At 43.8% G+C, this 12,280-nt stretch overlaps 1 protein-coding gene across 5 annotated transcripts in view; it reads left to right on the top strand.

The window, feature by feature from the left end:
- The window catches only part of LOC148028254 (uncharacterized), a 346,086-nt gene that overhangs the window by 237,658 nt on the left and 96,148 nt on the right, over nt 1-12,280 (top strand). For all 5 annotated transcript variants that reach the window (XM_087690038.1, XM_087690039.1, XM_087690041.1 and 2 more), the window contains exons 31-33: nt 161-322; nt 431-667; nt 5,275-5,442. In XM_087690038.1, coding sequence (XP_087546164.1) covers nt 161-322; nt 431-667; nt 5,275-5,442 — 567 coding nt within the window. The remainder of the gene's footprint in view (nt 1-160; nt 323-430; nt 668-5,274; nt 5,443-12,280) is intronic.

The following is a 12,280-nucleotide window of genomic DNA, read 5'->3' as shown; positions in this document are numbered from 1 at the left end:
CTTTGAATGAGATTAGTCCAGTGATATAAATAGGTGGCCTTGGGACCTTTGATGCTTTGGATCGCCCATATCATATAGTGCATCTAATATGTCATTAGTTTAATCTGCATGTATTTGCCAAAGTAGCTTTGTCACTGACTTGACTGTTTCCATTTTCCAGGATCGCCTTATCAATGATGAAGACAGAACTTGGTTTTCTAACTGCTTAGCTGATCAGTTAGAAAAACAGTTTAAACTGCAATGGAATGATGTTGTGACATGTGATCGGCTTCTTTATTGCGATTTCATGACTCCAGGGGCTGAACCAACAGTCTATGAAGAGGTGGAGCTTCCTCTTTTGTCTCTGTTATGTTTTTGGCTCTTACGGTTGAACGTTAGACAAATAAGGTGTGACTAGAAGAGGATCTTATGTAACTCTGGGCTACTGTAGGTGACAGACTTTGGGAAGCTCTCTCAAGTGGTTGAGCAATACCTTGAGGATTACAATAATGTTAGCAGTGCACCTATGAAACTTGTAATGTTCTTGGATGCTATAGAGCATGCAGCACGAATTTGCAGGGTGATCCGACTTCCTCTAGGGAATGCACTATTGCTTGGAGTAGGGGGCAGTGGAAGACAAAGCTTAACAAAGCTTGCAACATTTATGGAAGATTTTGAGCTCTTTCAGGTACTGATATAAGATGATGCATAATATTTAAAAATTCACATCCCCCACTCCCCCCTGCCTCCCCTTTTCTCCTTAATGATGACATTTTGTTCACATCTGCTTTGTTCATGATCTGTTTTAAAGAGGTGAATGTGGTGTAGCTACGCTCCAGATAGGAATGGAGACTTGCTGCTTATAAACTGATAATTTCCCATAGATAAGTGAATCTCATCTCTGATGGAGTGGATGTAATTCATTTTGGTTGAAACCTTGAATTGCTATTCTGCCAGGACTGTTACTTTGCAGACCTGCTATTTCAAATGGCTAATATCTCGATCTTTTATGCTGGAAATAGGGAAGCAACATTGTAGAAAGAAACTCTCGTAAATGTACTGGAAATAGGGTAGCAAATGGTAGGACGTCTATGTCTTGAAGAGGGACAAATGATGGCAAATTAGTTTCCATTGGAGCTCTTGAGCTGGCTCTGTGATTTCACAAATCCTATTTTTTCCCCTAAGAAAAGTGATATTCCAGTAATAACCACCTCAGTCAAATGAGACCTAGGTAAAATATGATACAAGGCTTGTATAAGAGAGCAATGATGCAGCAGAAGATAACAAATAAATAGTCCATTCCAAGGGCCGTATGAAAAGCTAGTCAAGAGGTCTATGATCCAGAAACCATAAGTACCTCTAGGTGGAAGAAAGTGTATGTGTTCCAAGTATAAAGAAAGCATCTCTCCTCCTCATGCACTCAAAGCCAACCTGTAGTCTCTCCCATCTCCCATGAATTGTATGAATGATGATATCTGCCCAAATCCCAAAGAGGGTCTTTGTGGTAGATTTGTCTTGTATCTTCGTCCATGACTGCATCTCGCTGTCCTAATTAACAAAGCAACAATGCTAGCAATCAGCTCCCATATGTTTTCCTAAAATAAGAAAAGAAAGACTCCCCTCAAAATGTCTGTAGCCACATCTTGGACTTTTGTCCATAACCCATATTGTTGTCCCCCAAGTAGTTATCATAGTCTCAACTACACCATGAAAGATTCTCTGATGAAGAAAAGTGCTAAAAACGACCAGCTATAGATGCAAACAGAATACAACTGATGCTGGAAAGTGCTCCAGATAATGAGTAGAAGCAAGGCAGCCTGTAGGGATGAAAATGTAAAAGTTCACCAGGTTGTAATGATCAGGACAGCAGCTGGAAACACTCAAATAGGGGCTGCAGGAATTGAATAGAGACCAGGACTGGTGGCAACAGCTGGCTGGAGACAAACATAGTCCATTGTGGATAGAAGGGCAGCTGAAGGATGTCCACATCAGCAGCTAGAGGTGATAAGGAATGAGTGGGCAATAGCAGGAGGAGCTAGCAGCCACATGATGATGCATTGGGGATGGACTAGGATGCAACTGACCTAGCACAGTATTGATAGATGGAACGACGGCCCTTCACCGTAGAGGTATTTCTAATGGGAATTGTTTCTTCTGTACCACTATGGTTGAGTCTTCCCATCACAAATCATTTCCTGCCCTATTGCTTAGAAGATTTGGGCCCTTCTCTTGGACATTTGCCTTGTGGTGGTGGGCACAAGGATGCGTCCGCTTGATTGGGTTTTTGGTAAAGCTATGTACAATGGTTTGCCACAGCCTCATATGAAGATCCTCTTTCACTTTTTCAGATTTTGGCATTGTGGCCATATGTGGGTCACTCACAATGCATTCATGTTTTATGCTGCCTCCAGCATTCAGCATTATGTTGCGAAGCTTAAGGGACTTCTCTAGTGGCAGCTTGACCTTCTACAGCATGTTGATATCTTGGTCAGAGATGATTTAGTTCCTTGGCATACGGCAATCTCCTCTGTTACTTTGCCGTGACTCTGTATCATTTATGGACGATGGACTAGAGCAATCTTGCGTCTTGTAATCTTGCAATCTTGTACTTGTATTTCTTCATAATTAACACGATTACCTATTACAAAAAAAAGAAAAGATGGAACCAACCAAAAAGTGGGGAGTTTGTAATGGGACACAAACACATTGAGTGCATTTGAGTTATGGGGCTGTTTAGTGAGCTAATGAAGGTTTAATGTGTAATGCACCCTGAAATCTCTACCTTGAAGTGCCATCTAGTAAATCAAGAAAAACAGAACATTACAGTACAGCAGTAGCAACATATGTGGTAAACTTCCCCAAGAAAGGTGGCTCCTTTGCCCAAGGTATACCAAACTTTGATCTCAAGTTCTTGTTGAAAAGAAGTGGCTGTCTCAACTTCTCTTCAACAATGCTCAGGGCTAGTAAGTCAAGGCTAGAGGATGTGGATCCCCAAGCTCATAATGGCAGCTGCAAATCTGATCTCAAATCCCTTCCCTAGTTCTTTGCCATTGATATGTGGAAAATCCAGCAAATGCTAGGCTTCCACAGCCAACGGAAGAAAGCATTGGATATGAGCCAACACGATGGATTGCACGGTTTCTAGGCAAAATGGAAAGGCTTAACGCACAAATTTTTGGGGTAACCCAGTTGGACATCTTTTCAAGAAACATTCCATCCCAACAAATATCCCAAGCAATGAATAATATGAGACATATTCCCAAACAATGAATAATGTGAGACATACTCCATCTCGACAGATATCCCAAATGGTGAATAGTGTGATCAATAAGAGGAATCTCACCATCCCAAATAGTGAATAATATGATCAACAAGAGGAACCTCACCAGATGAAAGTAAACTTTACCATTTCCACTCCATAAATAAGTAGTTTGGACTTACTAAAATCAACTTTCAAACCAGAGTTTCCAACACTCGGATCCCAACATCCTATCCTTGTGCCAAAAAATGTGAACAATTATGAGGTATTACCATCTCATAAAAGTCACCAATGGATTCTAAATTATCTATGGGTGGCCATTGCATATAATAAATCAATTAGTGGACAGTCTTGCATGGATATTCCCAAGACCAAGCTTCTGACAAATTCCCTCCTAGAATAACAAAAGCCTTTGTCTTCATACAACAAAGAACAACATTTTAAATTGTAGAATCAAAATCAAAATTTTCCATGTTTTGTTTTATGTAATCTAAACTCATAGAATCCAATGCTTTCTCATTATAGCCTGCATAATCAACACATCCCGGATTATATATTAGTATATTCAATGTGAATCTATGATTCTGTGATAGAATCATTGGTCTATTCTCTTGGCCCAAAACCATACTGAGCAAGATTCAATCCATCATAAGGAGCACAGTAACATCAAACAAATGATAGTAGGTATACAAACACTCAATTGTAAGGCCATTCAATGCATATGATTTCCATTTACCCAATGAGTACAAATTTTCCAATTTGATTGTAGTAAAAGAAACTTATGATGCTAAGACTTAGTTGGGTGTCTACATGCGCGATAGCAACAATTTATTTCCAACCATGCAAATGTCAATGGAAGGGCAACCAAGGAGCAACAATATCTTTTTAAAATATTGCATAGGATGGTGCTCCAATTCATGCATAATTAAGTGCATTGCCCATTATTTTTCTGTGCTCTTCCTTGTTTCTCCCTTTTGTTTGGAGGTGCACATTTCTATTAAATGCATATTTTGCATGCATCAAAACTTAGTGTTCAACATCATGTAAATCTCAATATTACATCCTGAATCAAATAATGACACAATTGCTTAGGTTCTTCTAATTTCTTTACTTTCCTCTCTAAATACCAATGCAAGATTTGAAATTTTATTTGGAAGAACTTCCAATAGGCTTGTGCCATCCTTGTGTTTGCTCTAGTCATCTATAAATCCAATTTGCATTCATCATATCTAGGGGCTAAGAGGTCAGTATCCAAGATTAGATTCAAAGTTGGAGTTGGAGCTCTAGGAATCAGACTTTTTGTGGTCTGGGATTAGATCATTTTCCTGTTCGATGGTCGGTGGCACTTTAGCTAGCCAACCATCTACTTGGTATTTGACTTGTTTTTGGGCTCCGCAATTGATTGGGTGCTTTTCCTTGGGTGGGGGCCAGTTGGCCTTGATGGCAGACCAGGTGATCACATTGACAACTGGGAGGGGTATCTCTTCAATTTGAATCATGCTAACAGGAGGCATAGGTCCTTACCTTTTTCAATCCTTTTTTTTTTGTTTCATCACCTCATAGTCAGTGGCCTGTATATTTTGCATGCATCAAAACTTCATGTTAAGCATCATTCAAATTTCAATATTTATCAAGTCCAATCAAATTATGGCATGCTTGCTTAGCTTGTTGTATTCTCCCAAATACGAAAGACAAATAGTTCTGAATGAATGATTGCATACACTGCATGCACTACTACAGTGACTACATCAGAAGTCGTCATCATCAGCACCTTCTGCTTTGCATTAGCTTCTCCCTTGGCCACATCACTCATTGACAGCTCTATTCCTTCAGATATTAAAAGATGGGCCTTAAGTCAAGCCCATAAACCCTGAACTACTGTCAAATCTGTTATAGGGAATCTATTTGTAATTAAACCTCTCTCATCATGTACGATATAAAGTATTGTGATTACAAACCATTGCAAAAGAGATGTAAAACTGTGTAGTATTATAAGGGTCACTAAATCCTTCATCTCTATTGCAACATAAATGCAGATTGAGATTACAAAAGGTTATGGCAACAATGAATGGAGAGATGACCTTAAAAGAATGCTGCTAAAAGCAGGTGTCGATGACAAGGAAACAACCTTCCTCTTTTCTGATACACAGATTGTCATGGAATCGTTTCTTGAGGATATAAACAATATTCTGAATTCAGGGGAGGTAAGATTTCTGTAGCTCTCATGGTCATTCAGGTTCACTGTACAAGTTAACCAGAATATACCCAAAGAAAAATGTGTCATCAGCTCCAGTAGTGATTCTTAATTTGCAGCTCAACTTAGATTTGGCAGGATTTGTGTAAAACCTCAGAAAATATTTACCTACTGCATGGACTGTAATGGTAGATAGGTACGTAGATACTATATGATGCTTTATGTGAATGATGAAGTATTGCAAAACAATATTTGATGCAATGCCATCAAGCAGCGTTATGCATTGTGTATCTATGATGAAATTCACCCTTCTATGTACTTTGCAGACCTTGTCTTGGTGCTGCTTCCAAGTGTGCTTTACCCATTTGGGTTAAGACTGTTGATTACGTCCCATAAATGGGTCTAGTCACGTCTTTTGGGCTACTGTTCATAAAAGAATTTAAGCCAAATGTCTACTCTCCAATGCAATTTAGATAGGAAATGTTGTATTATTCAGACCGAAACTTCTTCACATAAAGATCAGGTTCAGATTAGGATTTTCTCTCGTCACGTTGCTGTTGTCTTAGGGTTATTTTTTCCTTTAGTACAAGTATCAAGGAACACTGGTGAAACTGCCATTTGGTGAAACAAAAGGACAGTGATAATTTAATTAAACCACCACCACCAATGCCAAACTGAAATTCAGCAAATGAACATCTCACAGCAAGGGAGTTGCAATGCTCCGACACAAAAGACATGACAGGGATTGGCCCCAAACATTGGCGCCCCTGTGGTCTTTCTTTAAGTTACTGAACAGCTCTTTGAACCCGAGTTTCTGTATAATAAACCCTTATTACCACAACAGAAAATCAGTCCCTGTTTTATCCCTAAATCTTTAGTGCATGCTCTCCTAAATCAGTCCAGCTATGCTCTATTGCCTTTCGCAACTATCCCTCTCATGAACAGTGACCTTTTGCATGACAGAACTGTCCCAACTACTCATCTAATAGCAAATCAGTCCTGTTTTGCCCTTAAATCTTTAGTGTATGCACTTCCAAATCAATCTTGCTATGCCCTATTGTCTTTTCCATCTGTCTCTCTCATGAACAGTGATCTTTTGGATGACAAAGTTGTTCCAACTCCCTATCAGGCTCTAACTTGCATATCAAATCAGCACACATCCCTGAACATGATTGCAGGGTCTGTAAATACAGTATGCATGGCCAAAATCTGACATGTAATGTTCTCTGTTGTTGCATACAGCCATAGACAGCATGGATTCTTGTTTAAGAAAAGAAATCTCTATTAATGACACATAGAACACGTAAAATACCAAGTACAAAAAGCCCTATTGGGGGACTGCTAAGTACATCATAATACAATGGTTGAGTGAACAACCAATCTTCCAGGTTATAATGGTAGGGTAGAGGGGCCAATAGAGTGTCACGAAAAAGGAGGAGCCTCAATCTTGAGATGAGGGCATCAATGGAGGTTGCGAATGTGTACAATGAGGCACAAAGGATGTGATACATTGCCAAAGAAAAATTATCTCGCATGATTCAACAATGGGCACATAAAAACTGAAAAACAAAGAAGGGAAAAAAATACATATTTTTTTTCCCCCAAATAAAATGTGGCTGATTATATTACTCAAAAAACTAATTACAACGGAGTGCTCATGCTCAACAGACTAGCTGGAGCTGATGCAAAATCATAAATACATCACGTGTATAAGCCTCTCAAGGTGGTCTGGGGGGGATTGGGGCAAGAAGCCATGGGGGGAGGGGGTTATATCGCCAATTGGGAGCTGCCTGCTTGCATCACGAAAAATAGGTCTCGGCCGCCCCAAGTGCGCATGAAATGACAGCGGAGCTCCTGACGAGCCCTGGACTTACCGTGCACTTGATCCGATCGGCCGCAGAGGGAGTGGATGATGGAGGTCCAGAGCTTTGCTAATGTTGCCCGTGCTGAAAGTGTCTCTCCACCGAAAGCCTCCTTACACCGCACCTTCCAGATATGCCATCCAGTAAGACTCCCTATGATTTCCCATACCTCCGAGCGGTCTGCTGTGGGCTCCAGTACCTGGCGTATGGGTAGAGCCTCTAGACCCACCATTGTGCATGACGTTGCCTCAATAATGAATATCATGTCTTGCATTCTAGCCTCATTACAGAAGGTGATGGCCTTGGCTGACTGCCTGCCAACATAAAGCTCCCCATGAGATACATCCAAGGCTGCGTGCTATGCGGCGAAAGATGCGGCATGCTCTCCTCCACACAAGCTCTGCCTCCTTACATGACCAAAGGCAGTGCTTTGGGGTTTCCAGAGGCTGCAGTGTGCAGTGCTTACAACCTCCCTCCTTCTGCATCTGGTCAAGCCAACTTCCCACCACCAAGCCTCCATGTGTCACCAGCCATAAGAAATACGACATCCTCCTTGGCCTCTAGCTATCCCATAAGCGACGGTAGAAGGTCCGTCGGAAAGGTTCCGTGATGGTGTGCTCTGTCTAGTGCCTGTTACGTGATGGCGCTCAATCCATATCCTCCTGCATCAGTACGTGTCTGCCAATTTTGGTAGTGTACTCTAGAAACCTGGGTGGATTCTTGGCGACCGCAGTGGCCGGCCATAGTCACTCTCTTGGATCCTACCCTAGCTCATCAAGTGGTCTGCTCTCCTAGATCCAAAGGCGCCACTTCTTGAGCTCCTCCCAGAAAACATAGGGGTCCAGTCACCATGTCTTCCCCCCTTGAAGGCCCACCACTTGAATCCTCCTCCACGAAAGGGTGGCCATCCCCTCATCTTGGTGCCCTCTGTGAAGGGCCAAACGTCCCCCCTCTTGCATGGTGAAGAAAGTCCCTTGTGGGGCGCCGCCCACTCTACCTGCCACCTATAGGGGGAAGCGTGCTGGTGAAAACCTAGCTGCCCATATCTCCTTGGGCTCTATCGGCTCTCGTATCGGAAAAGCAAGCCACTCCAGAGGTATGGTTGCATCTATCTCCCTTCTCAACTCCACTCCTCTCTCGCAGCCTGATACTCGTTGCAACACCTCCTCGTCTACCATCCTGTACACTTGCTGCCATGTCCTGATGGTGCGAGCCGGGCCGGCCTCCCAACCAGCCCATTGGATATGGGGGCGCTCACTGATCTGTGCCCCTTCGCGATCTTTGACCTGGGGGTTCCAGATCACCGACTGACGGTCTATATCCTCCTGGCAGGCTTGGGGGACTCTGTATTAGGGCCTTACGGAGGCCCTGCCACATGTGGAGTAAGTTGCGTAGAAAAGATGATCTGGGGGGGTTGATTTGGGCTGACGTGAAGATCCATCTCAGGGACGGCCTCCACTCATTGCCAAGCCTCGGTCTACAATCGTGAAGACCCTCCTGCAATAGGACCTTCGATGTTTGCTCTCTTGGTGTGAGGCTACGGATTGATGCCGTATGATACTTTAAGTTTATGATCCCAAGCCCTCCCTCTGACCGATGCCCTATGATGGTCGCCCATGTCACCTTGGCCCTGGAGTCCCTGGAACCATCTGACCCTGACCAAAGGAAGTTCCGCACTACGTGGCGGAGTTGCACTACGCATGATGTGGAGAAGCGCCTATTAAGAAGACTGCTATGGTTTGCACTGAGGACACACAAAGTGTAGGACCATGATAGAAACACAAAGACACAGACACAGACACAGAGGGCAAAACTCAAACCCTAAACGCAAAGCTCAAAACTCAAACCCTAAACGCAAAACTTAAAACTCAAACACAAAAACTCAAACAAAAACAGAAGAAGGGAGAGAGAGAACACAACTCTGAAGGGAATGATGCCGTAAATGAATGTAAGAGTATACAGTGTGCTCAAGGGCAGAGCAATGTCGGAGTGTGACATCCACCGAAGACGGATCCCAAGTCTGTGACCACCAGTCGGAGTGGAGTGCTGAATAGTGAATGGCAGCAGCAGGCTGGTCACCAAAACGTAGCAGTCTGGAGGCTGGAAATTGGTAAACGCAGCAGCGTACCACGGATCGGGGGCTGGAGACTGCACATTCTGCTGTTAATAGCAGGCTGAAACAGTGTATGAGCGTGTCAGGGCTTGCAATGTTGGAAACGCAGGCTGGCTGACCTTGGAGATGATGGACAACAGGCTGAATAGTTATCTGGGACAGTTTGGAGCAGTCGCCTACAGGCTGAACAGTTGTCTGGGACAGTTTGGAGCAGTCGCCAACAGCTGAGAGCTGTCGCCTACAACAATTGACAGGCTGAAGATGATGTGGCTGCAATCGATGATGGCTGGACAGCAGACGGAGGGGGGCTGCAGGCTGGAAACTAGACGTCAACAGCAGCAGAGAGTGTGTGGGCTGGTGTAACCTGCAAACAAGGATGATGGTTGAATGGGGGCAGCCTGTCTATTTATAGATGTGGAAGGGTGCCCCAAAAATTACGGTTTTCACTAAACTTTCTCGTATCGCTCCCCATTTTAGGGTTTCCACTGAACTCTCTCGAACCGCTCCGCGTTTTACGGTTTTACTCTAAAAGAGCATTTTTAGTGTGTTTTGGGGTTGTTTAAGAGGCTAATTAGCAAGTAATGCATATTTTAGCCTAAGAATCCCTCTTAGGCCCAAAACTGAGCCGAAAGGTTAGGCTAGCCATTGTGATGTTGATGTATGTCAAGGTGTCCCACCCCAAAGCAGCCAAGGCATCGGACAAAGGGTGTACGTCAGTTGCCCAGTGGCCTACCAAGACTACAGAGGCGATGTTTATCTTACCAAGGGAATCCAAGTAGTTACCCCAAAGAGGGCAGGGCATCGGACAAAGAGTACACGTCGGTTGCCTTGTGGCCTACCAAGCCCTACAAAGGCGGACGGAACTACATGGAACTTTTGTGTGTTGTTTTTTTTTTTTTGAATAAGTGTGGTAAATTTAATGGGATGTGGCCAATTGAGTAATAGTGACCCAGAAGACAGTAGTGGGGAGGGTACACCCAACAGATCACAAAACAGTACAAGCTAACCCATCCACTCAGGGTGTTGATGACGAGGAAAAGTAGGTGATGAGGTATCCATGTGATGAAGGATGGTGGTGTGGTAACAACAGCTGCCGGTGGTAATAGATTAGGATCCGCTCAAGTGGTGATTTGCAAAATGAGATGCAAAGTATGCGACATGCTGAAGAATGCTCATACAGTAGGTACCACATGGACAATGTCCCTCAGGGAAAAATTGTTCACTTGCCCAAGCACCCTAATACAAAGATGATGAAATCATACAATGCAAAGGGTAAGGTACAACAGGGGGGAGAAGCCGATGTCGAAGACGAAGTGTTGAAGCTTGTAGAATACCAAGAGTAGAAACCTCCTCTTAACCTAGATGCCGATACCGAAGAAGGAAGAGGAGCTTGATGTCGGTTCTCTTGTGGTGTCGAGAACCATAAGGAATGAAGAGGAGGATGAAGCATCCCAACTGGAAGAGCTAGGTAGAAGTCACCTCCATGATAGTATCAAGAGATGCTGTACGATCTGCCTCGGGAGGGGAAGCCTCCATGGTGGTAGAAGAGAAAAACTCCAAGGATGATGACACCATGAAGGAACGGCGCACATCCCAAGTCTCCAGCGCAGGTAGGACTGGGCAAACCTGCATGTTAGTCCTACACTGAAAACAAAACCTGCAAAGGAGATCAGAGTCTGCAATCACAGAGGTCAGTAGTGAGATGCTCCAAAAACAAAACAAAACAAAAATGAAAAGCTAACTGAAGGAACAAGTGCAAAGATGCAAATGTGTGTGTGTGTGAGTAAATACAGCGGAAGACTTAAAATGTAGAGACAAAAATCCTATGGACCTGACTCTAAGAGTGCGAAAAATGAATGCTAGGCTGACCTAGGGTATCCAAAAGGACCTAGAGACATGCTAGTCTAAGAAGATGGCCACCATCGCGTACGTTCAATAGCAGGGCTTTGCCAAGGGAACACCTGACGAGGTGGGGAGGAAGGTAACATAGATGCATGAAGTGCAACGGGATCGGAAGTTGCAGACCAATCAACCAATCCTTCAGGTGTAGAGAAGGATGGCCGCTGAGGCTGTCCGTGTGCCACATGTCTAACAGTCGCTGTGGAGGCTGGAGGAGCAGATAGGGCAGCAGCGGAAGGCGTAGCCCCACTGGACTGTGAAGTCGCAACGGTTTGCTAAGGCTTTTTAGGTGGAAGACCTTGGGCCTTGGAGCGACACTCCTCGTCCACGTGGCCTACTCTCTGGCAGTGTGTGCAAAACAGGTTTTTCTTAGGGAGTTGTTGCCAGATAGGTCTTGATTCTTTGGTTCCATTTGAGGAAGAGGAGTCACCCTTTGATTGGCTTGCCTTCGCATCTAGCGAGTTCTTGCCACTGGTGGTTTTTCCTCTCGAAGAAGAGACAACCAACCCCCTCTGCTTTGATTAAGGCTATGATGAGGATTTTTTGTGGAGTTGATTATGCAGCCTTGCGTAACGCAAGAACTGGCACTCAAACTCGTAGAAGGTTGGCAATCAAGGTTGAGAGATGATGTGTTGAATGAAATCAAAGTGTTTTGCGGGCAACTTATTCAAGAAGAATGTCACCTGATTATCATCTGACTTTGGAGAGCCAGTAGTGGCAAACTCGGCAAGTAACCGCTTATAGTCAGCCAACTTGACTTTCTGATCATCTCCTTCCTTAAGAGAGAACTCTTGAATCTTAAAGTCGAGATTGATGCATTGAGTACGATCACGAGCCGCATAGCGGTCGAGAAGGTGACTCCAATGCTTTGACGCGAGCGGGAAGTGCTGCTACTGAGAGTGAAACTCAGGAAGCAATCCCTACATTAGCTCAACATTGGCTATAGCATTGTGAACTCTCCATTGACGGATGTA

Source organism: Lygodium microphyllum, chromosome 12, assembly GCF_053477565.2.
Source record: "Lygodium microphyllum isolate KBCC chromosome 12, Lygodium_microphyllum_v1.1.10, whole genome shotgun sequence".
In the NCBI taxonomy this organism is placed as follows: domain Eukaryota; kingdom Viridiplantae; phylum Streptophyta; class Polypodiopsida; order Schizaeales; family Lygodiaceae; genus Lygodium; species Lygodium microphyllum.
The sequence above is the reverse complement of the archived record's forward strand: the minus strand, read 5'-3'. Positions and strand labels throughout refer to the sequence as shown.